Source organism: Lytechinus variegatus, chromosome 4 (genome assembly GCF_018143015.1).
Source record: "Lytechinus variegatus isolate NC3 chromosome 4, Lvar_3.0, whole genome shotgun sequence".
Classification (NCBI taxonomy): Eukaryota; Metazoa; Echinodermata; class Echinoidea; order Temnopleuroida; family Toxopneustidae; genus Lytechinus; species Lytechinus variegatus.
The window spans coordinates 9,313,520-9,337,347 of NC_054743.1; the positions used below are offsets into that span (position 1 = coordinate 9,313,520).

At 37.3% G+C, this 23,828-nt stretch overlaps 2 protein-coding genes across 2 annotated transcripts; one reads left to right on the plus strand and one right to left on the minus strand.

Annotated features, from left to right (window-relative positions):
- Positions 1-3,099: 3,099 nt before the first annotated feature.
- Positions 3,100-22,836, plus strand: LOC121413323 (uronyl 2-sulfotransferase-like). The gene is made up of 7 exons (XM_041606107.1): positions 3,100-3,289; positions 4,906-5,025; positions 16,651-16,745; positions 17,418-17,565; positions 18,670-18,770; positions 19,592-19,755; positions 21,020-22,836. Exons 2-7 carry the CDS (start codon positions 4,951-4,953, stop codon positions 21,184-21,186), a joined length of 750 nt encoding a protein of 249 aa, XP_041462041.1. The 5' UTR covers positions 3,100-3,289; positions 4,906-4,950; the 3' UTR covers positions 21,187-22,836.
- LOC121413324 (leukotriene-B4 omega-hydroxylase 3-like) lies at positions 9,324-16,432 on the minus strand. Its single transcript, XM_041606108.1, has 7 exons — positions 14,986-16,432; positions 14,677-14,823; positions 13,889-14,082; positions 12,961-13,111; positions 11,917-12,006; positions 10,798-10,949; positions 9,324-10,056 (listed from the first exon to the last, which is right to left on the minus strand). Exons 1-7 carry the CDS (start codon positions 15,325-15,327, stop codon positions 9,609-9,611), a joined length of 1,524 nt encoding a protein of 507 aa, XP_041462042.1. The 5' UTR covers positions 15,328-16,432; the 3' UTR covers positions 9,324-9,608.
- Positions 22,837-23,828: the final 992 nt, after the last annotated feature.

Here is a 23,828-nt window from a genome sequence, read left to right on the forward strand (position 1 = left end):
AAGTATTATCTCCATACTAGACCTGCACATGGAACAAAGTTATATTTTCATTTAGGCCTGCAGTAAAAAGGTAGCGAAATATCAGAGGCGTATTCGAGGGGGAGGGGTGATAGACCACCTTTTGTCACCTTGTTTGGGGGTGCTTCTGTGATGGCAACCCTCCATTTTCTATTTTCCATACTCGGCAGAAATAGTTTATACCAGCCACACGCCCCCCCCCCCCCTCATGGTCAAACCTGGACCCCCAAGGGTAATATATAGAGCAAACAGGGCAAATGTCGGAAAATTTAGAGGATGCTAAGATTTGTCAGGATATTCGAATTTACCCAAACCTGTGATTTTTTTTCAACTGAGGAAAAGGGAAGAATTTTTTCAGCTGAGGTAAGATGAAGAAGTTTGAAGCAGGTGAAATGCTAGACGTCAACAGGAAACCACCTCGGCTCTACCCGAACTTCTCGCAGACACTGCACAAATTTCACCTTATACCTTAAAGTAGCATCATCGTTATTGTGATTCATGTTTATCATAAAAAAAACCTTTGCGTGTTTGCTAGCTCTTCGCAGAGCTCGCCACTATGAACTCAAGTCAGTGAAGGGTTTCTATAGGCTTTTGAATACAAACTCCGAGGTCGAGAGTGCGCGGGGGCTATATCATTTCGGCTGATATTTGTAAGGATATCGGTCAATGAAGGTCATGAAAGGCTAGTTTGCGAGTATTGGAAGCACGTATATAATGAGGCGCCGAAAGAAGAGCTGTGCGTATATATACGATTCTTCACTGCCATCAAACCATTACCAGGCAATTGGATTTGGTGATTATTATATTTATTCATATCCTGTGTTCAACTGTGCAGGTTCTGCCTTGCTTTACTGATTGCCCATATCGCATGTGTTCTGGATGAGTGCAAAAAATGAACGGAATATACCTGCATTGAGGAAAGACTCACTTCCCTGCCTGAATATTATGATAGGATCAGGAGCTTCGATCTGTGCAGCCTACCCCACGGTATTCAAGGTATTCACTGCAGAATATATCGTTTTAAAACAACTAGAGGAGGAATGCCGTACTCAAAAATATAAACTGTATTCCTGATAACTCTGATGCTGTACTTGTTTATTACAAACCCACACTGTTCGAAGCAGCTCCCCGAGTGAAAGAGTATAAAACAGTATTTTAAGGCTCTGTGTTATGATGACGAGGCTGATCGGTTGTACACGTCTTTCTCGGATAACCATTGTCATCGTAATGTTTGCGCTGATTTCGTCGATTTTGTTCACAATCAACCTGTACCATAAACGAGGTAAGACCCGGGGGTATTAAGATGGATTATATCTTGTGAGCGAGGGGTGGGGGCCTGGCCTGGGTGGGGGGGATGAGGGGACGCCACAGCAGTAGTAATAATTAGCCCCCTACACCAATATCACGATGTAAACTTTCGAATGAAGTGTGGAATGTCAAGCATGATCTTTACATAACATAATTCTGTTATGTTTGTATGTTCTTATTTTTTCGCCTTTTTCACAAAATCAACTCGATGATTAGATTTCAAGTGAATAAATTGCTCTATACCATGAATGTTGATTGTATAATTTTATACCGAAATTCTTCTGTTGTCAAGAATTCAAGCGAATGTCGTTACCTAAAACTGAACACATTGCCTTTGTTTCAGAAACATTCTCATTTGAATTGGAGTTCCATGTTTTCACCTATTCCTTTCCTCCAACTGACGTCCGATAGCTTGAACTTGACAGTCTGATGATGGTACATGACCCCTTCTGTCAGGATTCATTTAATTCACATCAATACCATCCCTTAACTTCCTGGTTAAATAGTTTGACCCAGCCTACTTTATCAAGGGTAACGCCATTGGGGTCAGGGCGACGTACGTCCCCCTTCGATTTGACAAGTGATCAAGAATATAAAAAAAGCATGAAAAAGGAAGAAAAATGAGGGAATAACTGAACTGATTAGATTGGACTCGGGATATCATTCCCCTATTTATTTTCATCGTAAATGAGGTTATTGTTGAGTCCTCTACAAAATTCACTGAAACCGCCCATGTAAATGTACTTCAATCGTATGTTAAAGGTAATAATCATGCTTACTCGGGGCCTACTGTTGTGTCAATGTGTGTGTGTATTGGAAATAATGCTTGTAAGCGGAGATCTTTATTTTATTTAAACCGCATCTATGGTTAAAATTTAAGTAAACTCTGAAAATACATAATACACCCCTCCACAACCAAGAATCTTGTTTACCTTCCTAACAGTTTGCAAAGTACGCACCCATGGAATGGCTTTCCTGATCAAAATTATTTTGTAGAGACTTCAGCTGTTCAGGATATGTAGTTGTCTGTGAAGTCGATGTGATTTATAAATGAACTTGAGACGTAGCTAAATAGAACACCACATGACAAAGCTATTTCCTCTTCGCGTAATACATACATCCTTTATGATTTTTTAATGTATAAAACAGTCGATGAAGTGAAATGAAATAACGGCGAAGGCAAGGAAAGAATGTTCAAGTCGAACACAGATCGAAGATTTCCGATTACAGCTTTATATATTCGGCAAGTTCGGTATCCTTGATGATTTGATATTATCCGAGGGTTGTGTCAATCCGAGAACGAAAAATGGTTGTTCCAAAGAATTTATCGTTTTAATTCGAAAACGAAAGAAAGTTGTTATTTCGAATAGCTCTGATAGTCCGAATATTGAAGTAAGGTTTGGATAGTTGAACAGTAATTTTCGTAATATCGAAACTTCATGATAATGCCACAAATATCGGGATTCAAGGAATCTCAAACCCTTCGCATGTTTCGGTATAGTAAATTTCGGATTATTCGAACCTTCGGAATAATGAACACTCGGAATAGTGACAATTCAGAATAACGAGAGTCAAGAACATGTATCACTTTTAAGGGTGATCATTCCTTGGACAGTGAAATTCACCCTCAAATCTCTGCCCTTTTAAAGAGAACGCTTTGAAAAACATTATTTGCGCCACAGCATGGGATCGTCGGAAAGGACAAAAACAAAAATTCAAGTTATAGATTTCAATTAATTTTTACTTTCTCTGCATTTTCATAATTTCAGATGTGGGCATATTCCGAGAAAACCACAACTATAAGTCACGTGACCAATGTCCATGTGTCTCTGGATCCAGAATAGACCCTATTCAAGCTGTTTATAATGATACCAATTTAGCTTACAACAGCCCTGAAAAGTCACAGAGATTGACCATTGTAAAGCCATGTGGATCTCGTTACGGAAAAGCTGTTTTAGGTGACGTAAGTAGAAATAATTAAACTAATTTGTCAAAGTTAAAGGTCAAGTTCACCCCCAGAAATATGTTAATTTGAATAAATAGAGAAAAATCAAGTAGCATATAACACTGAAAATTTCATCAAAATCTGATGTAAAATAAGAAAGTTATAACATTTTTAAGTTTCACTTATTTTTCACAAAATAGTCGTATGCACAACTCAGTTACATGCAAATGAGACAGACGATGATGTCCCTCACTCACTATTTCTTTTTTTTTTATTGTTTGAATGATACAATATTTCATTTTTTACAGATTTGACAATAATAACCAACTTGACTGAATCACAACAATGCTCGTTCCACATGTTCATGGAGGAATTAATCACTGTTTCACTTGACATGAAAATGTTATAACAGTGATAATGGCACATGTTCAGGGAGAAATACAATTTTGTTTCACAGGACAATAAGAAAATTTGAATATTTCATATAATAAAATACAAAAGAAATAGTGAGTGGATGACGTCATCAGTCCCCTCATTTGCATACCGACCAGGATGTGCATATAACTGTTTTGTGAAATTAAGCGAAACTTTAAAATTTCATAACTTTCTTATTTTACATCCGATTTTGATGAAATTTTCAATGTTATGCTTGTTGGATTTTTCTCTTTTCATTCAAATCAAGCTTTTGTTGAAGTAGACTTGTCCTTTAAGTACAAAAGTTGAATAAATAAATGACTTAATGAACACGAAGCCGAGGTTAAGGTAGCCGATTTCTTTTATAAAAAAACACATTTCATGAGTAAATTTTGTTAATATATTTCATATTTTTAGGGGTTTACTTGGCTTAGCTAATGGTTTGTACTTTATTGCTTTGTTCCTTGGTTTAGTTGTTTTGGGCAGGATCAAGGCTCATTTGAATAATGTCTTTGAGAAAGGAGATAAAAATCAATCTAATTAGCCATGTGAAACCGTCAAACGAATGTCATTGGCTCATTGTGTTCCAGATTTGATGTCTTAGCAAATCATTGTATGCTTGATTTTCATCATTGATTGTACATTGTAGTCAATGAAATCAATCGTAGTAAAATGTTCTACGATCATTGCTAAGCTTTGTGTTATGGGCCCCAGATGTGGATTAAACAGATCCGGAGTAGAATTTGTGAAAGTTCAAGCGGGGGGGGGGGGGGGATCATAATGGCATCATGAAACAAACTGGAGCAGACGACCTAAAGGAATGAGATTGACCTTATTCCATATGGGGGTCAAAATGAAAATATACCGTAATAGATATCTTGATTTGACAGTGTAGTGTTGTAGGAATAACCCTAAAGTATTGTGTGTGTGACATTTTAAGATTTGAGTTTCGCAAAAATAAAAATTGATTAACCATGGACTTGTTATTTCCCATCGTCTAGTTTCAATCTCTGAACGGTGCATGCACAATTATATGCTAGTGTTCCCTCTATCCTGTATATAGTCAGAGTGATGGAAACAATTTTTTTTGTTGGAAATTCATGCTCATGGTGCTTGAACTGATTGATTTGTATGCTTTCATTAATTGAGATTTGGATTTTAGATAACTTTTCAATATTTTTTTTTTCATTTGTGATCATGTGTTTTCTTCGAATCGGCAGGACATTACTGTAGTCTACAACCGAGTACCGAAGTGTGGTAGTCGTATGTTGATCCACTGTGTTAGATCTTTAAAGAACCACATCCATGGTCCACTATCAATGATACCACAGAAATACAAGGTGAGTGTAAAAATGTCTTCTTTCCACTTGTTGATTCACTTTATTGATTATTTCTTGTTCTACCATGGCAATTATAATTTTTTTCATTTTGTAATAAATGTTCAAGCTTTCATTGAAACAGATTTGCATTTTAGGAAAAATAAAATCTGTTTCCTTATGGGGCACAATCTCACTGACAAAAGTAAAATTGTAAAATCTTGTCCAACTTTCTGAGAAAATCACTTGCGTACAGATGGGGGGGGGGGGGCATGCGTGGACCTCAAATTTTTTTCACTTCCAAGAAAAAGAAATCGAGAAGGGTGAAATATGATATTATTTTCTGAATATTCTGTAAAAATCTATCACAAAGAGTTTTATAATTAACAAAATGTCAATTTTTTGCCGGCTCGCTTAGGTCGCTCGCGACTTTTTATAAATGTTGTAGAATATACGCCATATCTGGTCTCCTATTTTTTCTCTCATTACACTAAGGGAAAAAATAACACATCAAAGATTATGAGAAGGCATAAAATATACACTTTACACTTTGGAATCCATCGAATAATTGTGTTTCATTCGGATGTATTTTCGCCAAACCTTATTTGTATCATATCGTTGCTTTTAGCAAAATCGGGATGGAGAAACCCTCAAATCTTGACAGCTTAGATTGAAATGCGAAAATGCGAACATTATAATATTTTAGATTTAGAAATAAAGACAAAATGGAACAAGCCATGAATCTGATATCTGGTACTTGGATAGTTTCCATATTGTATGATATCATCCAATAGAGACCAAATCGGCACCCTGAGGCTCGTGCTCACTTATATTAAGTGAAAGCACGGTTACTGGTATAAAGGGGGTGGGGTGGGAGAGGTTTCTTTTGATCAAAATCAATCACAATTTACAAAGCAAAGTGAAAAGGAAATAACATGAGCTGCCTTCTATCAAAACACTGTCCATAAATTGTATTCAACTCACATTTGGTATTCTTCTTTTTTAATGTTTTCGGTTAACATTCGGACGGGTCGTGTCCCCTTGGCCTTGCCTCCATGCAGAACACGTCCCTTCTAGGCATATATTATTTTGGTACCTGTTACATTTCAATTGAATTACGATTGTTAGTGTAAATGGTAATGGGATCATGGGGTGCTGAGTTGAGAGATAGTTTTCATATCAGTGGGATGTCACAGGTATGGTAATGTGATTCCGTTTTGACGCCGTATCCAAGAGATCGTGATCGATTTTAGTCTATTCATGCAGAAGCATAATGAGCACTGGCGTACCTAGGATTTTCCAAAAGGGGGGGGGGGCAAATTTTGTGGAGGATATTTCGTCCGCGAAAAAATTTGACAAGCCCCCCCCCCCAAAAAAAAAGTAATCTAAAAAAAAAGTCTTCAACCAAAAATCAAGGATTTCTTACCAGAAAAAAATGACAAGCAAAAAAAAAGGTCTTCAGGTTCAAACGTGAAGTTCACACGTCTGTTTTCATTGCATATTTACATTACATAATATTAATTTGGCTTCTCAAAAGGGGGGATCAGTTGTGACTCGTCAGGGGGACAGGGATACGTCCCCTGCATGAGTTGTGACTTGTCAGCCCCCCCCCCCCCCCCGTTAGGTACGCTAGTGATAATGAACAAGAAATTTTAAGGGGCCAGACATGGCCTATATATGTGGCAAAATTTCTACGAAGTTGCAAGCGAGCAAAGATTGTGATAGATTTTGAGGTAACATTAAAAGAAATATCTCACATTTCACCCTTTTACCCTTTTCTTTTCTCTCCTATTTTTCTTGTTTCTTTCCTGGGCGACAGACTTCTGAAGATTATGACCCCAATATCCCTATCAGTACGCCAGTTTATTCATGGCAATTAATCATTTATTTATGCAAAAAATACAAGTAAACAAGCTTTATTGAATTTGTTTAACATTACAATACCACACAATAAAAGTAATTATTATTCATACAGACAATTTTAGAGCCCAAATACAAGTGTTATTTTGTTGATGCACTCGACCCACTTAAAAAGTTTGTTGAACTCGCCTAATATTTTGTTCCGAGGTGACACAATATTGAGAATATTGGACGACTAGAAGGGGAATCATAATACTGGATGTCCCATTTTTCGGTCAATACAAGGAAATATAGGACTCGCTTTGCAAAATAATGGACTCGTCTTCGACTCGTCCAATATTTATGCAAAGCTTGTCCAATATTTACTTGTATTAACCTCAAGGCCATCCATTATTATATAATTATTGGTTAAATATTGTATCTCTAAATGCAAGACTTAGTAGTTTTCTCTTTCATAGTTTTCTCTACTATAATGATTATTTTGGTAAAAATACGAGCTACATTATATGGATAACATGCAATAAGAATTTCTTATACTTGTATAATATACATATGAAACGATACCAGCTAAAAGGAAATATCTTGTCCTTCTGGGCCCCGTTGCAGAAAGAGTTGCAATCAATCGCAACTCTAAAAATCATGCGCAACTTGATTTTCTACCGATCAACAGCGCGTATTTGGTACTTGCGATTGATTTTTTTTACTTGCGTTTAAACGTAACTCTTTCTGCAACGGACCCCAGAACATATACAATATTAATACAAGGGGGCTATTTCTTGAAAAAAAATGCAATCAGGCAAGTATAACATGATCCAGCAGCCGATCAAAATCATGGTTACCAAAATCGTAAGTATTATATAACAAATTCAGCACTATTTACATGAATGACACTATTCAAGCGCATATACAAGATATATGAGATGATATAAAAAAAATATCGAGACCATGATATTCCTTCATATCAGTTACATGCCACTAAATAACGAATTCGTTCTTTATGATATTTTTGCTACAAATGTTGACAATCCAAATGTTTACCAATCTATTATTTATTTATTTATTTATTAAAACAGCTAGGAGCAAGGTTAATTCAACCCTTCATGTTAAAAAGAAAAGAAAACACACACAAAAAAAACGGAAATGAAAAGAAAGAAAGTAAAGAAGAAAAACAATATGAAAGAAGAAAAAAATAGAATAATGAAGGAGAAAGAAGGAAAAGAGAAATAACTTAACTATAAAAGAAGTTATGATTTTTTTTAAAAGCTCAAAAAATCAGTGGCAAAATAGTGATTTCTTGACTAGTTGCCAGCCAAACCAAACAAGAAAGAAGTAGCTACCGTTTTTGTCTCACCTTCATAGCAGAGTGAGACTATAGGCGCCGCTTTTCCGACGGCGGCGGCGACGGCGGCGGCGTCAACATCAAATCTTAACCTGAGGTTAAGTTTTTGAAATGACATCATAACTTAGAAAGTATATGGACCTAGTTCATGAAACTTGGCCATAAGGTTAATCAAGTATTACTGAACATCCTATTAGAGTTTCATGTTACATGACCAAGGTCAAAGGTCATTTAGGGTCAATGAACTTAGGCCATGTTGGGGGAATCAATATCAAAATCTTAACCTGAGGTTAAGTTTTTGAAATGTCATCATAACTTAGAAAATATATGGACCTAGTTCATTAAACTTGGATATAAGGTTAATCAAGTATCACCAAACATCCTGCATGAGTTTCACGTCACATGATCAAGGTCAAAGGTCATTTAGGGTCAATGAACTTTGGCCAATTTGGGGGTATCTGTTGAATTACAATCAAAACTTTAAAAATTTTTGGATCTGATTCATGAAACTTGGACATAATAGTAATCAAGTATCACTGAACATCCTGTGCAAGTTTCAGGTCACATGATCAAGGTCAAAGGTCATTTAGGGTCAATGAACTTTGGCCGAATTGGGGGTATTTGTTGAATTACCATCATAACTTTGAAAGTGTGTTGGTCTAGTTCATAAAACTTGGACATAAGAGTAATCAAGTATCACTGAACATCCTGTGCGCATTTTAGGTCACATGACCAGGGTCAAAGGTCAATGAACTTTGGCCATAATTGGGGTATCTGTTGAATTACTATCATAACTTTGCAAGTTTATTGATCTGACTTTTGAAACTTGGACCTAAGAGTAATCAAGTATCACTGAATATCTTGTGCAAGTTTCAGGTCACATGATCAAGGTCAAAGGTCATGTGAGATCAATGAACTTTGGCCGCATTGGGGGTATTTGTTGAATTACCATCCTACCTCTGTAAGTGTATTGGTCTAATTCATAAAACGTGGAAATAAGAGTAACCAAGTATCACTGAACATCTTGTGCGAGTTATAGTAGTTTTCAAAGTCAGCACTGCTGCTATGTTGAATCGCGTGATGCAGGTGAGACGGCCAGAGGCATTCCACTTGTTTGTAAACTAATCTGTAGAAATACTACACAGCTATTTTAAAAATGACTATTATGTTTTTGTGAGCAGACTTATTCAAAGGTAAGGGATGTCTGGGACAGTATGCCAAACATTGTATTGTTGTGTTGATGAAAATTAGATTTACCTTCTGGCGAACACTATTCTTTATGAAGTTAAAGGGCTTCAGAAGTCGTCAATTGAAAATAATGATGATTGGAAAAACGTTGAAATTAAATTTTTCTCTTTCTGTAGCAACTTTTGTTAATTGTCCAAAAGAAAAAGCCAGTTTCACAGAGTCATTTGCCGTTCCGTGGATGAATGCCGAGAAGTATTTCATTTTGAGGCACGTTGACTATTTTAAAGAAGGTTTTGGAGTCACGGAGCAAAGTAAAGCCAAACTTGTCGAAGATTCGAATCGCTGCTATTTGCATCTCCTGGAGCGCGAACTGTTGGCCGATGCAGTTACGCGCACCAGCGGAGAAAGGAATAAAAGCGAAGGAATCTCGACTCTCGACGTTCTCGCGATCGAAGCGGCTTGGTTTGAATGTCATGTGATCGTCTCCCCACACTTCAGGATTGTGATGGAGTTGGTACGTGAACATAGCGACGACAGTACCTGTTGGGATTGTATAACCATCTATGACCAATGGTTCGGTTAGCAGACGACCTGGGCATATGAACGAATACATACGTTTACTTTCCTTTATGCATTTCATCAGAAACGGAGTGTTGCGGAGATCTTCACTGCAAAGCAAAACAAAAGAAAAACAAAAATTGATCAGTGCTACCTCAGGCGACCTTCACATATGAAAACTGAAGTATTTCTATCTATTTGTCTAAATGTACCTGATCATTGCCGAATTACTATTTTCTTGTAATGTGTGATTGTCAATCGTTTTATAATTCGACTCCGTAACTGAAATTACGCTCACACATGTTTGAAAAGTGTTGGTCCAGATAACCAATCTGTTTCTGAATATGGGCTTGACCGAAACTCTTGGTCAAAATCAACCCAAAATTTTCTAGTTCCTGGATAAATCTGTGCGGCTGATTAATATTCTCTTGATAATGTTTTCCTGAGAGACGTTGAGAAATGGAAAGATTGTCAGATATAAAAGGCTTCATTAATGGAGTGATTGGTGCAGAACGGTTAATTAGTCAATGAGATGCCCTATAAAGGTGCTATCCAGTGTTTCAACTTTGCACCATGTAGACCAGAACATAGAGGTCGAAAGGGTTTTGATAAAGAACTTAACAAACTCAATCCAATAACACCTGTTATTATAACAGGTTAATCAATATGTGCTGGTACACCTAAGAGTTCAGGGAAGTGTTTTATGAAAAGCCCAGTGAGATATTCTCTCTGACGGATACCGTAGTAATGGCTTCTGGTTCTCAGCCAATCAAAACCCAGAAATGTTGTCGGATCTGACAACTTATCGCTCCCCGGTTCTCCTTTAATGTTTCTTCATTGTGATTCCTTACCTATTTATCTCTCGATTCTCACGATCCTTAAAGAGTTCATCAACTTCTTCCTGAACCTTGGTCTGGTATTCTGGATGGGTAGCCATCAAGTATATCAGCCATGTGAGGGCGCTAGACGTCGTGTCGATCCCAGCAAACAAGAATGTATTCGCCTTTTCATCAAAACAAAGTAAAGCAGAGAAAATATGTGAGCGAAGTTGTGTGAATTTGAAATTATAAATGTCTCCTTCTCCATCAACCGGAGACGTTCTACATCAGGGGGCGTCCCCGGTCAAGAAATCCATCCATCTAATTTCAAACCTTTTGTACATTAAACACATGTTAGGAGGTTCTTATTCGGCCAATTATGAGAAGCATCGTCGGTAGGCCTATACATAATGCTGTGCTATTTCTGAAATGAGCACGGTTAGTGGTTTGAATTAAGACCTTAGAGTGAATGAGACCTAAGCTCACGTCCCCACTTTGACGATTATTGATAGTTGAGTCCTCGATTTTCAAATTACAAAACCGTGTAGGGGTAGGTAGGTAGAGTGGGCGTGTATTTAAGGGAGTGTTAATGTGGGTGTGAGGGTGTGTGTGTTAGAGAAAGAGTGGGTGAGATTGGATAGAGCATGGAATTGCGTGCGAAGATGCGTGTGTGTGGGTGTGCATATTTCGGCGCGTGTGTTTGTGTGTGTGGGTGTGTGCTTGGATAGAATGCAGGGAAATAGACATGACACGTCCCCACTTTGGCGAGTCATCGATTGTCAAATTACAAGACTGTGTAGGGGTAGGTAGAGGAGTGGGCGTGTATGTAAGGTTGTGTTGATACGTGCGTGTGGGTGTGTATATTTTGGCACGTGTGTTTTCGTGTGTGGGTGCGTGCTTGGACAGATTGCATGGATGAATGCAGGGAAATATATATTTTCATAAGCTAAAGTGTCTTTACAGTTGAATGTATGGGATAATAAGGGAAATATATATTTTCATAAGCTAAAGTGTCTTTACAGTTGAATGTATGGGATAATAATGGGAAATCAAATGGTTTGCTAAAATTAGTGGTAGATTACAATATTTCGAATTAAAAAGACATTTCTTAAATATCTTTAATGAATTAATCTAATTACTCTCACGTAATACCTCGTCTCTTATCTCTTCATCGGTAAGACCTCCTTCAGAATCTGTTGCTAACATAATTGTGTCGAGAAAATCCATTCCTTTGATGTATTCCTGTATAACGATATAAAAAAATATTTGTATTAATAAGGGAAAGAATTGTGCTTAATTATCATAATATTGCTCATTCAGTATTAATTTTGCATTTGTTTTACTAGTACTTTGATTTTGGGAGGGTATAATACTCTGAACATCATTCTTTCATTTGTTTTCATTGTTATTATTTGTTTTGCGTCACCTGTGCCTGGGAGGCAAAAAGCGAACAGAATTACGACATGACCCGCAATGTATCTCTTCCCGATATACATGATATAACTGATTTTGGAATTGCAGGTGGGCCACTACACCGGTTAACGTCCTATCTGAGGGGCGGAGTTTTTTCCACTGTAACATAATCTCCATCTATAGAACAAGGGAAAGGGGTTAATTTACACACAACACAGGCTTCAGTCATCCGCCAGTGGTGGACTGGAACCCACGACCTTTGGTTCGTCAGACAGACGCTTTACTGACTAAGCCAACTTTGCTCTCGAATATTATTTATGTATTTGTTTATTTATCACCAAAATACCTATTTATTCCATCTTTTATTTATTTATTCATGGTGACTTGCTATAGAGTAGGTATCCCTTTCGCGAAAGCTGCTGCTTGAATGGTGCCACATTCTATTAGATTTTCGTAAAACATTTTGAGGCGCGATAGCTCAGTCGGTAGAGCGGGGGTTTCGGATTCCGGTGACCCGGGTTCGATTCCCAAGTGGTGCGCTAGTGCCCTTTGGTAAGGCATTTATCCTCATTACCAGGTCCCTCGGAGAGGACCTTAAGCCGTTGGTCCCCTGGTTGCTTGCTCACAGGCATTCGTGCTTTCTTAGCAGTCGGGTAAAAAAAACCTTGGTATGTTTCTTTGAGAATATATACCTATTTATAAGAAATAAAAAATGGAAAACTGGGAAGCATTTTATGTACATGACTGTTATACGAGTGCATTTCTTTTAAGTGGGGTACTTGCCAGTGTAGATCCACTTGTTCTGTGCTGCCCTCTACGATCTGAGATGATCTTCTTGATGAGTGTATGGACAACATTGATTGCTTCTCTCCATACTTTGTAAAGTGAAGATCTCCGGAAGATGAACTCGTAAGACAGGATTGCGCTAAAGCCTCTTTAGAGTAGTTTGAAAGAACATTATTTTCTCGTAAATTGGGCGTTTTACACCGGTTGTTTGTTTACATGATACCATCACGGTCTTAAAAAAAGATAATAATAGATCAGATTTATATTGCGCATATTCCATCTGAATTAGATTGTCATTGCGCTTGTTGGGCACTTAATAGGGTTAGCTCTTGGTGGAATTTGTGCAGTTAAGAGTACTGTATTCGATAGTGAGTCGATATCGATACCCACTAAGATTCTCGAGCAAAAGAAATAAATACTTAATATTTGTAATGAATTTGATGATATAGAATTGAGTGGGTGACGGTGGACGGCGTGCATGGCCACGGGTGTGTCCGAGTCGCTGCCCCCCCCCCCCGTTTCTTCGTCCTCATTGCATCCTATTTTCATATATCATGTATATACGCTGGAAATGTATATATGGATCATTACGCCCAACACTTTCTCGAAATTCGTGTGAATGTGAAGTAGGAGATCTCCAAATATAGAAAAATTAATTATATGGCCATAAAAATTTGTGGAGGTCAACAACTCGAAACAACTCCTAGGTCTTCTTGTTCTACTGGACCATTCTTATTTTTTATCCTATGGGTATGTTCAAATTTGAGTCTGCAACAATATTAACATATTTTGCCCATGATGACACAATTCCCCCAATTGATTACCTAACTCGCGGCACTGAGTTTACCATTCCATTAATAAACATATAGATATTATCATCATTGTTTTTTGATGACATTTAAAATATTGAAACTCTTTCCTGTACCTTTTTGTAACAATATCTGCCAAAGTGTGGATTGAATTCACGAAGTCGGACTCGCCAACTTGACAGTCCGACTTGTATGAAAAGACACACTGAAGGGTGACGTCACTGGCAAAAGAACACATTGTTTTGTGCAGTTCAAGGGACTTTCCCGCCTCATTTCTTTTTGAAATGACAGAAACCAAGGTATCCGCAACCTGAAGAAAGATATGAAACATTTCCAAACATATTGATAGTCTTTGATTTGATTATCTATTATAAATCTATGATAAAGATCTATTGATTCAATTTGAAAAAGCTCCACATTCTCTTTTGAGTATCTGGTGTCATTCTTGAAGAGAACGATTGGTTCATTGATTGATGAATTAAAAGAGAGGAAAAGAGAGACGAAATTATCTCTGAAATAGCCATGTCATGTTAACAGTTTTTTAAATCTTTAATTTCCGGTATAATTTATCGCGTTAAACAATTATAGAAGTAAGAAAAAATGATTCCATACAAACCTTATTTCATACTCAAAATACTTCACTGTGATAACGCTGTTTAAAATTTTAAGCACGTTGGTTAAGCCCGTCACTCTATCAACTACTGTTAACACTTTTAAAACAGCTGTTTAAGACAACTGTTTAAACTTTTAAAACAACTGTTTAAACTTTTTAAACAAGTTGTTGAAAAAGTTTAAACAATTACATAAAAGATTAAACAACTTGTTGTTAGAGTGACAGGCTTAAACGATGTACTATTTTTTTACTGTGTTGTAGGCTTAGATTAAAAAAATAGGACCTATATACCTGATTTATCTTGGGGATGTATGTCTTGAGAGCGTTGAAATGGAAAGTGTTCGTAATAAGTCTCCGGTGTCTTTTCCATGAATTTCCATCCGCTGTGAGCATATTCTGACCAAGCCACTCGTGAAATATATTATAACCCCAAAAATTCTGTGCAAAAAGAAAAGACACAAATAAGATAAACCATATATTGAAAAGATAATAATAATGATGATGCGATGCTACTGATATCTGATAATAATAATGATAATAATTATAATAATTAAATGATGATGTCGGAGTTGTTGTTAATACAAATTACAAATAACTTACTTTTACGGTTCCAGTGTTGCCATTCAGGACATTCCTCACAGAGTCAGGATGATTCAGATTAACGATTGGGTTCCAACCAGCCCAGAAGACATGGATTTTTGGATAGGTCTTGGCCATGTTTCGATGCCACTCAAACCCAGGAGTCAGTGGTCCTGGTTCTTGGAGGGCATTGCCGAACAACCAGTGAGGTTTGGGGCCTGGAAGAGTATGTCGAATGTGCATGATTCTCTTGACTTCTCTCCATACTGCCACCATGCAGAGGAAGAATCGATGGCCCGCAATGCTTATCAGCAACACGACCAAAACTACCAGGGTTGTTCCATCAAGTCCTCCAAATTCCATGATCAACACTTTTCGTCTTCAGATGATATTTTACTCTGTGTCGAAACTGTCCTCTGTGCTACAGTCTCATGTGATATACAATGTTCATCAGAAACATTTGATGTCTTTCGTGTTAGACCTGCTTGTTTTATACAAACAAACATTGAGAAGTCATGACCATGACCTTGTAATATATGCGATCAAAGACCGCCAATGAACGTTTCTTATCGATATAAGATGTGGTTCAAGTTACATTACTGCCTGGCAAAGATCAAACACACACGAATGACAACACTTTGACTATAAATTATTCCGATGTACATGACATTGGATGAGAATGTTATTTTTCAATAGAGGTGACGGATTTTTTTCCTTGTAGGAACGAACTGTTTAGAATGCGTGCGGGTATGTTATTATATGAACACGTATACATAACTTAAAGGTATGCATTATGCATCGAATAAGCCTAAACTCACACGTAGGTTTGGGTGGGTGTTTGCGTTTTATATAGGGGTACTTTGCAATACATGTCGATAATAGATTTTTAATGCATCTGTTTTATATGAGATTTTAGTATATTCTTGTAGATCGTAAAATGATAATGTATAGAGCATGCATGGTAGGCAAATGTTGGAGTGTTGTCAGTAAAGATTTCATCGATCACATTATTTGTAACCGATCGATCCCTCTTCATCCTTGAAGATGGCGTTTTATCGAATGTAAAAGTGCCTTTAGATGCAAGATACGGATCCGGGATGCGAATTTCTCATTCCTACATTCATTACGAAGATTGACGATTTATTTTGCATGCTAAATACCGAGATCGTTCTTATTCATCCATCTCGATACCTTTCGATCCCCGTCTCAAGTGCCGTGTTTGGATTATAAAGAGAAATATTAAAGCACCCTTCTCGCAGTGAGATATCTATCTATATTGTGATTTTGTCTTTATTCCAAGGCCTAACATGAGACGGAAGCACATTACGCATTGATACAAAACGAAGACGCAAAAAATCATGTCCGTCTCATCTTATACATTGTCGCATGACAACATCATTATCTGTTTCGCCACACCTCCCCAACACTGTAAAAATGAAGTGCTAATTTAGCACTTACAGTACTTGTATAGTGACTTCACCACGAGTGCTGATTTTCTTGTTCAAATTCAAACTAGAAAATCAGCACTCGGAGTGCAGTCACTATACAAACATTGTAGTGCTAAATTAGCGCTTCATTTTTTACAGTGACGTCCAAAAGTAACTGACATCCGGAGTTCATTTTATGTCATAATTGTTAGGCTTATTCTGACTTTTTCAAACCACCTTCCTTTTCCCGTATCACTAGGATGAGTTGCCTCTCCTGACACGCTCGGTAGATGGGGTCAAGTCACGTAAAAGGGCGTTCCTTGAAGGTCACGTCAGATTCAACAATTTTCAAGAGTAAGTTGGATTCTCAAACATATTTTCTACTAACATTGTCAGGATATTTTGTGAGTCTACGAAGCCCTTGGAGTTGTTAAGTGAAGTTCATCATTTTCATGATTGATAATACCGGTGTCCAGTTCACTTATCGATAACCAGTTAACAGTCAAGCTTTACTAGAGAGATTGCCAATATCAACAGCAAAGGTCACTGCATAGTTCTAACCACCCAGGTCCTGGGAAGCGTTTCATCAACATTTTTGTCCAAGACGTTATCACATCTGACATCTTTAATTGATTTTCATTGGCTTAGAGGCACTGTTACTATGGCAACTGTCGGATAAATCAGGGCTTGTCGGATAAAACGTCCGACATGTCCTTTCACGAAAGGCTACCCCGATCTGTAAAGCATGACAGTCTATCCAGACAAAATAAACTGAAATTATTAAACGAGAGAAACTCCCACATGAGAGTTTAAAGAAATGTACTGGAAACGTTCATAAAGACTTGTTTGTAAAAACACACACACACACACTTTTGATTTCTATTAAATTCTCTGCTGCATTGATTAACTCATAAGAACATGAATTAAATTATGATCGAAAAAAAGACTGAAATATATCGGACCAAACTGAAATTAGGGATAAAAATTTTTTTACACTGAATTAAAATGTGTACTTTTTTCCCACAGTGAGAATGTGTACTTCTTCAACATGGTGCGAGATCCGTTGGATCGTTTAGTCTCCAGCTTTTACTTCAACAGACATGGAGATGGATTGCTTAGTCCTAAACAACTCGAAGAACTCAGGAAAAACACACATCCAGAAGTCATTGATGAGGTAAGTATAAAAAAAGGTGTGGCCATGGTAAAGACGAATGTCTGAATCCTTTCACGAATGCCAGGAAATATCGACTAAATTAGACGGTGAAGATGACCCATGCGCCAGACCTCATCACGGTGACCATTAATGAGTGCAATCACATCTTTATATCACTTTCCAATCGGGCCTTGTGCCGTGTTGTAGCGGTTCTGACTCTCGCCTTGTAATCAGAGGGTCGTGTGTTCGAATCCCACCATGGCCTAGCGTCCTTTGGCAAGGCGTCAATCCACACTTGCAACTCTCACCCAGGTGATAATTGGGAACCGGTAGGAAACATCCGTCATTGTGGTTGGTTTAGCAAGTTTGCGCTTAGCAGGCTTCTTGGAATGCTATGAATCAAGTAACCGGGTAATATTAATAGTGAATCGCTTTGAACAGTCGTAGATTGATAAAGCGCTATATATAAATGCCAATTATTTTAAACTACCCTTACATCATACTCGATTTACCAGTTTCTATCAGCTAGTTTATGCCTTCTCTCAAGAACATTTTGTCCTCGGATTAGGTGCAACCAGGGACCGATTGCGACTTAGTGTCGGAACTTGATGTTATATAACACAAGGGCGGACTACGAGCGAGACCTTGGATTTATCCAAATCGAAATAACAAATCTGTCCTCAGCTTGAGGTCAGGCGAGGTCGCACGCGACAGAGATCTGTCATCGCTGGGCGAAGTCGCCCGCGAGGGCTGTTACATAACACAAGGGCAGATTCTGCTGATAAGCAAGAAACCGATTTGTCCTCAGCGTGAGGTCACGTCGCACGCGACTGACGTACTGCAGCATGCTTACCGTTACGTAATAGAAGGACACGGAGTCTGACCTCAGGAGTGCTGGGAGGACACACAAGCAGTTGGGATAAAACAAACTCGTGAATTATGCCAAGGGCTATGTAATTCATTGGCATGCATACTGAAAATGCTAACAGTAAACAAAAAAGAAATCAAAATTTGTGACAATATACGGTATAATCAGAGAGTTTAGATGAGACTGCATGGTATAATTATGCATTTTGATGTTAAGACAAAGGTTGTTCTTGTCCCTTTCCTTTCATTCCTCTATAGACCTTTGATGAATGCGTTCACCACGAGAGGTTGTCATGTACGGGGCCTAAGATGCTCGGTTACATGATGGGATTCTTCTGTGGTTATCATCCAATGTGCAGGTAATATTTTCAATCAAAAAGGATAAACAATCTAGTGAATTTGTGTTGTTTGGCCATTGTGGAAGAACATCATGTAGGGCAATATCTTCACAAAAGATTAGCTCACAGAATTGTGGCATCATTTGCTTATTTAGATGCATATGATTTTGTTTTCTCTCAATTTATTATTCGAATAACTGGTTGATCCTTTGCGTCAAGATTGTAAAAAAGTCAGAGCATTGGCATGTGATAAATGATGGTTATTTTGTTGAAATCTCCTTTACGGAAGTGATCATCATCACCATCATCAAAATCATCATCACATCATCATCACCACCATCATCAACAACAACATTATGGCCAACACTACCATCATAATTACTATCACCACCAACATCATCATCATTAACACCATAATTAGCAACTTTATAATCATCACAATCCATCATCTTTAATCGTAATCACCACCACCAACAATCCACCATCATCACCACCATCATCAGCATTATCACAATCATCAGCATCATCATCACCACCATCATCATCTTCATCAGCATCATCATCATTATCATCATCATCTTCATCATCATCACCATCATCATCTTCATCATCATCATCTTCTTCATCATCATCGTCATCATCATCATCATCACCACTATCATCTTCATCATCATCTTCATCATCATCACCATCACCACCACCATCATCATCATCACCATCATCTTCATCGTCATCATCATCATTATTATCATCACCATCATCATCATCTTCGTCGTCGTCATCACCATCACCATCATCATTATTCATTACAATATCTCCCTATCGTCATCATCATCATACAGGAAACCTACTCAATGGACATTGGAAGAGGCAAAACGGAACCTCGATTACTACACGGTGGTGGGCATCGTGGAACAGTATAACTCATCAATGAGAGCGTTGGAGTTTCTTTTCCCATCGATGTTTTCTGGTTTGGTGAAGAAATACTACTCACATCAGGGAACGGGTAAGGGCGACAAGACACCGATTCAAAGCTAGATCGGTAGGGGTATTGTTCTTCCGAATCTGGTGCCTGTTTCATAAAACGTGGTCTAATATCAAATTCGCAATATCAGTTAAAAGCTACTGAAATCCTTCTATCTGATTGGCTAATCGTATTTTTTTAAATAGAAATTCTGTATTTGTTACTGTAACAAGTCTCCATAAAACGGGACCCTGAACATGAGTAACTTGGAGGACGGGGAGAGGGCCGAGAGGGTACATGTTTTTTTTCATATACCCCTTTCATATTGCGCTTTTCACCGGCGAACTTCACCGGCGAAGTTCGCCAGCGAAGGGGAAAGTGTCCAGTATGAAAGGTACACAGGAGAACTTCGCCGGTGAAACAGCCAGTATGAAAGCAAACCGGAGAACTTCTCCTCTTTAATGACGTCAGAGGTCAATTTTTTTTCTCTCCCAAAGACCCCTGTACCGAGATTCCGCGCGCGATAAGTTGCAAGCTCAGCTGAATGCTATGGCCAAGTATATACCCTCGAAAATAATTTTATTTTACTAACAATATTTATTTAAAAGCACTTTTTACATGTATAAAATGCGCTAGAATATAAAAACAAGGTGATATTGTTTGTTTTTCTCGAAATACTTCCAAAATATGTTGTAATTAATTTTTTGATACCTTTTTGTAAAAGGTAAGAAGTAATGTTTACAATTTTCTTTCGTTTTGTTCTGCAATCGCCCGTTGACTTTCGCCGGGGAAGAAATGTCAGTGCGAAAGGGTACATTTTTTTCTTCGCCGGTGAAGTGAGGAATGCGAGGCGGAGAAGTTCACCGGCGAAGTTCGCCGGTGAAAAATGAAAAGGGCAATATGGTATACGAGACTGTGCGACAGGGAAGCAAAATACCCTCGATTATTTTCACTCTGAATACATTGATATGTGGAGCGGAGGAGAGATTAGGGAATGGGATTGGGAATCAGGCGGCCCTCCTGATTGGCTTTGGGAAAGAGAACTTCCACATATCAACCACAGAGCTATGGATCAACGTCCATTCTAGACTAGGGATTATCATGTGAAAGCTTGAGGATCTGTGTTTATCTGTGACACGGGCATTAACAATTATACATCCATATAACTATTCAAAGTCCAATTTTGATTATATTTTGATTATATTCGTGACTGCTTTATCTGTTTATCTGTTTCTACATTCTCGTTTACGCTCTCTCTCTTTCTCTCTCTAACTCATATCATGTCTATCTTACATTTGATTTGTAGATTACCAGGCAAAGAGTCACGCTTACCGGTATGTACCTCCCTCCCCTGAGGTCAGGAAGCTGATGAAGGAAAAGATGAGACTGGAATATGAGTTCTACGAGTACGCTAAATTAAGATTTGATATGCTCCTTGACGAGTTACATCTAAAAGACAGTGATGTTAGATGACAATAGTTTTCGTGTAAACTGACTCAATTGGTGGAATATTAGATGAATTTGTTGACAGAAGTGCAATAAACTTAAATCGCGGCATTGCATAGATTTTTTTCCTTAAAGTTCTTAGCTCTTGTTACACAAAACAAGGTTTTGTTTAATCGGGTGCATGCCCTTGAAGATTGCTAGATCCGAAATGTGGTAGTGCCAATTCTATCGGAGAAAATATATGATCTAAAAGAAGAACTGGCGTAATAGAGGATCTTGTTATCATTCAGTAAAAGACTTGGTATATGAGATCAACATGACCAATGACAATATTTACCATTTACATATCATCCCTTTATTCATTTTTCGGCACTTTAAAACACTTAACTTACAAATTATATATCATTCTCGATAGGACCAATATGCAGAGATTACTAAACACATGTAATTTTATAACATTTCACTCTGTGCGTAGTACTGCCCAGTGCATATAGTACCGGCCAGTGAAGAATAGAACAAACCTTTACAATGTAACGGTAATGCCCAGCCCCAACCAATGCACTGGGAAGACCGGTAAAAAATAATCATATACCGGTAGACAAATTGGATGATGTTGAAATGATACAGATAAATAACGTAAAATAAACCCCCTTCATATGGAAACGAAAATCTCATTAATATTTTAGAAAAACAAAATCTAAAACTAAATTTAATATGAAATATAAAATCATTAAATGGTAATAGTGTTCACACCTTAAGAGCATTGAATTAATAATAGGAGTTGAATTGCAATTGAAATCATAGAATCATAATATATTTGTTCTGATATTTAATATCTTAACTAAATTGGATTATTTAACTGGGTACATGGTTGGATATACTATGAGAGTAAATAACGATAGCAACGTATACGATTACGTAAATGCATATCATGATGATAGCAATAAGCAAATATGACACCTCTATATTAAAATCGAATGCTCAAATAATTATGACAATAGTTAACTAAAAGGTAAATGCTGCTACATGAGGCATGACTATAAGATCTATATGGTTCACATGATTGTTTACACGATATCTTGAATGCAAATTGACAGCTTTAAGATAATTATATAGATGATGAATATGGAGTTGAACTACTAAAGAAAACATATATAATGTCATTTCTATATAGTAAGATGCACGTATAATACTTTTAATAATTTGACAGATGCATTTGACACCTAGAAATAACAAGCAGGTGTCCGAGACAACAAGATTTGTGTGTGATACCAATAACCCCATCAATTTAGAAAACCGAATGCGAGACCAAAGATCCCACATTTCAACGAATGAAAATTGAATTGCGTTTAATTTCACGAGTTTGTGTTTGATGAGAACTCTTTCCGCAGCGGGCATTTGGATCACTTGTTGCCCACCTGTCTGTCCTGCCATGTCCAGTATCTCTTACAATAAAAGCTCAGATTTATATCTATTTATTTCATAGTTAAAACTCATTACAGTGATACTGCCTAACAAATGAAGTCAAAATATTTTCTGAAAATGATGTGATGCTTCTGGTGAAGTCGGAATATGTTATGACTTACAATATCAAACTATACATCTGAACTTGTTTAATAGTTTCTTATATTTTGATTAATCAATTTATAAAAAAATAAAATCTTGATTAAAAATTGATTACTGAGAATTTTTTGTTTTGTGTGAAGTCGGTGACCTGTAATGTAAGGGGGTATGAACCAGAAATTGGGTAGGGACATAGGTTTGGTTCGACAGATGGTATACAAAATAACAAAGCAAACTAAAACTTAGGGAAACATTAGAAATCAGACAAAATTTTGTAAAAATAGAAATATAATGCAAATCATATTAATCATATTTTCAAACTAATATGACTGTTTTAACTTCATAATCTGATTTGACTTATACAAGTGCGAACAAAATGATTTAAGAAATGGGTTGACTGGTTATTGTGGCTCTTTTTTTCACTTCTTATCAGTAAGTGGTAAGTGACAAAGTTAAAAACCATTCCAATGTACTGACATATATGCATTCGTGATTTGATGATTATTCATTATGTTCATATAATTATTTCTTCTAAAAATAATTATTTTCATCACATCCAAGTAGTAGTCAATGTACAAACAAGTGGAATGCCTCTGGTCGTCTAACCTGAATCACGCGGTTCAATAGCAGCAGTGCTGACTTTGAAAACTACTCTAACTTGCACAAGATGTTCAGTGATACATGGTTGTTCTTATGTCCACTTTTTATGAACTAGACCAATAAACTTACAGAGATATGGTATCCAACAAAAAAACCCAACATGGCCAAAGTTCATTGACCTTACATGACCTTGGACCTTGATCATGTGACTTGAAACTCGCACAGGATGTTCAGTGATACTTGATTACTCTTATGTCCAAGATTCATGAATCAGATCCATAAACTTTCAAAGTTATGATGGTAATTCAACAGATACATCCAATTCGGCCAAAGTTCATTGACCTTTGACCTTGGTCATGTGACCTGAAATGCGCACATGATGTTCAGTGATACTTGATTACTCTAATGTCCAAGTTTAACGAACTAGGTCCATATATTTTTTAAGTTATGATGACATTTCAAAAACTTAACCTCAGGTTAAGATTTCGATGTTGATTCCTCCAACA

Excerpts from the sequence above, each read along its gene's own strand:
- LOC121413323 (XM_041606107.1), top strand. The coding sequence starts at position 4,951 with ATGTTGATCCACTGTGTTAGATCTTTAAAGAACCACATCCATGGTCCA. Across the intron at positions 16,746-17,417 it reads AGATTCAACAATTTTCAAGA|TGAGAATGTGTACTTCTTCA; the intron begins GTAAGTTGGATT and ends TTTTTCCCACAG. Across the intron at positions 18,771-19,591 it reads GGTTATCATCCAATGTGCAG|GAAACCTACTCAATGGACAT; the intron begins GTAATATTTTCA and ends ATCATCATACAG.
- LOC121413324 (XM_041606108.1), bottom strand. The coding sequence starts at position 15,327 with ATGGAATTTGGAGGACTTGATGGAACAACCCTGGTAGTTTTGGTCGTG. Across the intron at positions 14,824-14,985 it reads GCAACACTGGAACCGTAAAA|AATTTTTGGGGTTATAATAT; the intron begins GTAAGTTATTTG and ends CTTTTTGCACAG. Across the intron at positions 14,083-14,676 it reads ACATCCCCAAGATAAATCAG|GTTGCGGATACCTTGGTTTC; the intron begins GTATATAGGTCC and ends ATCTTTCTTCAG.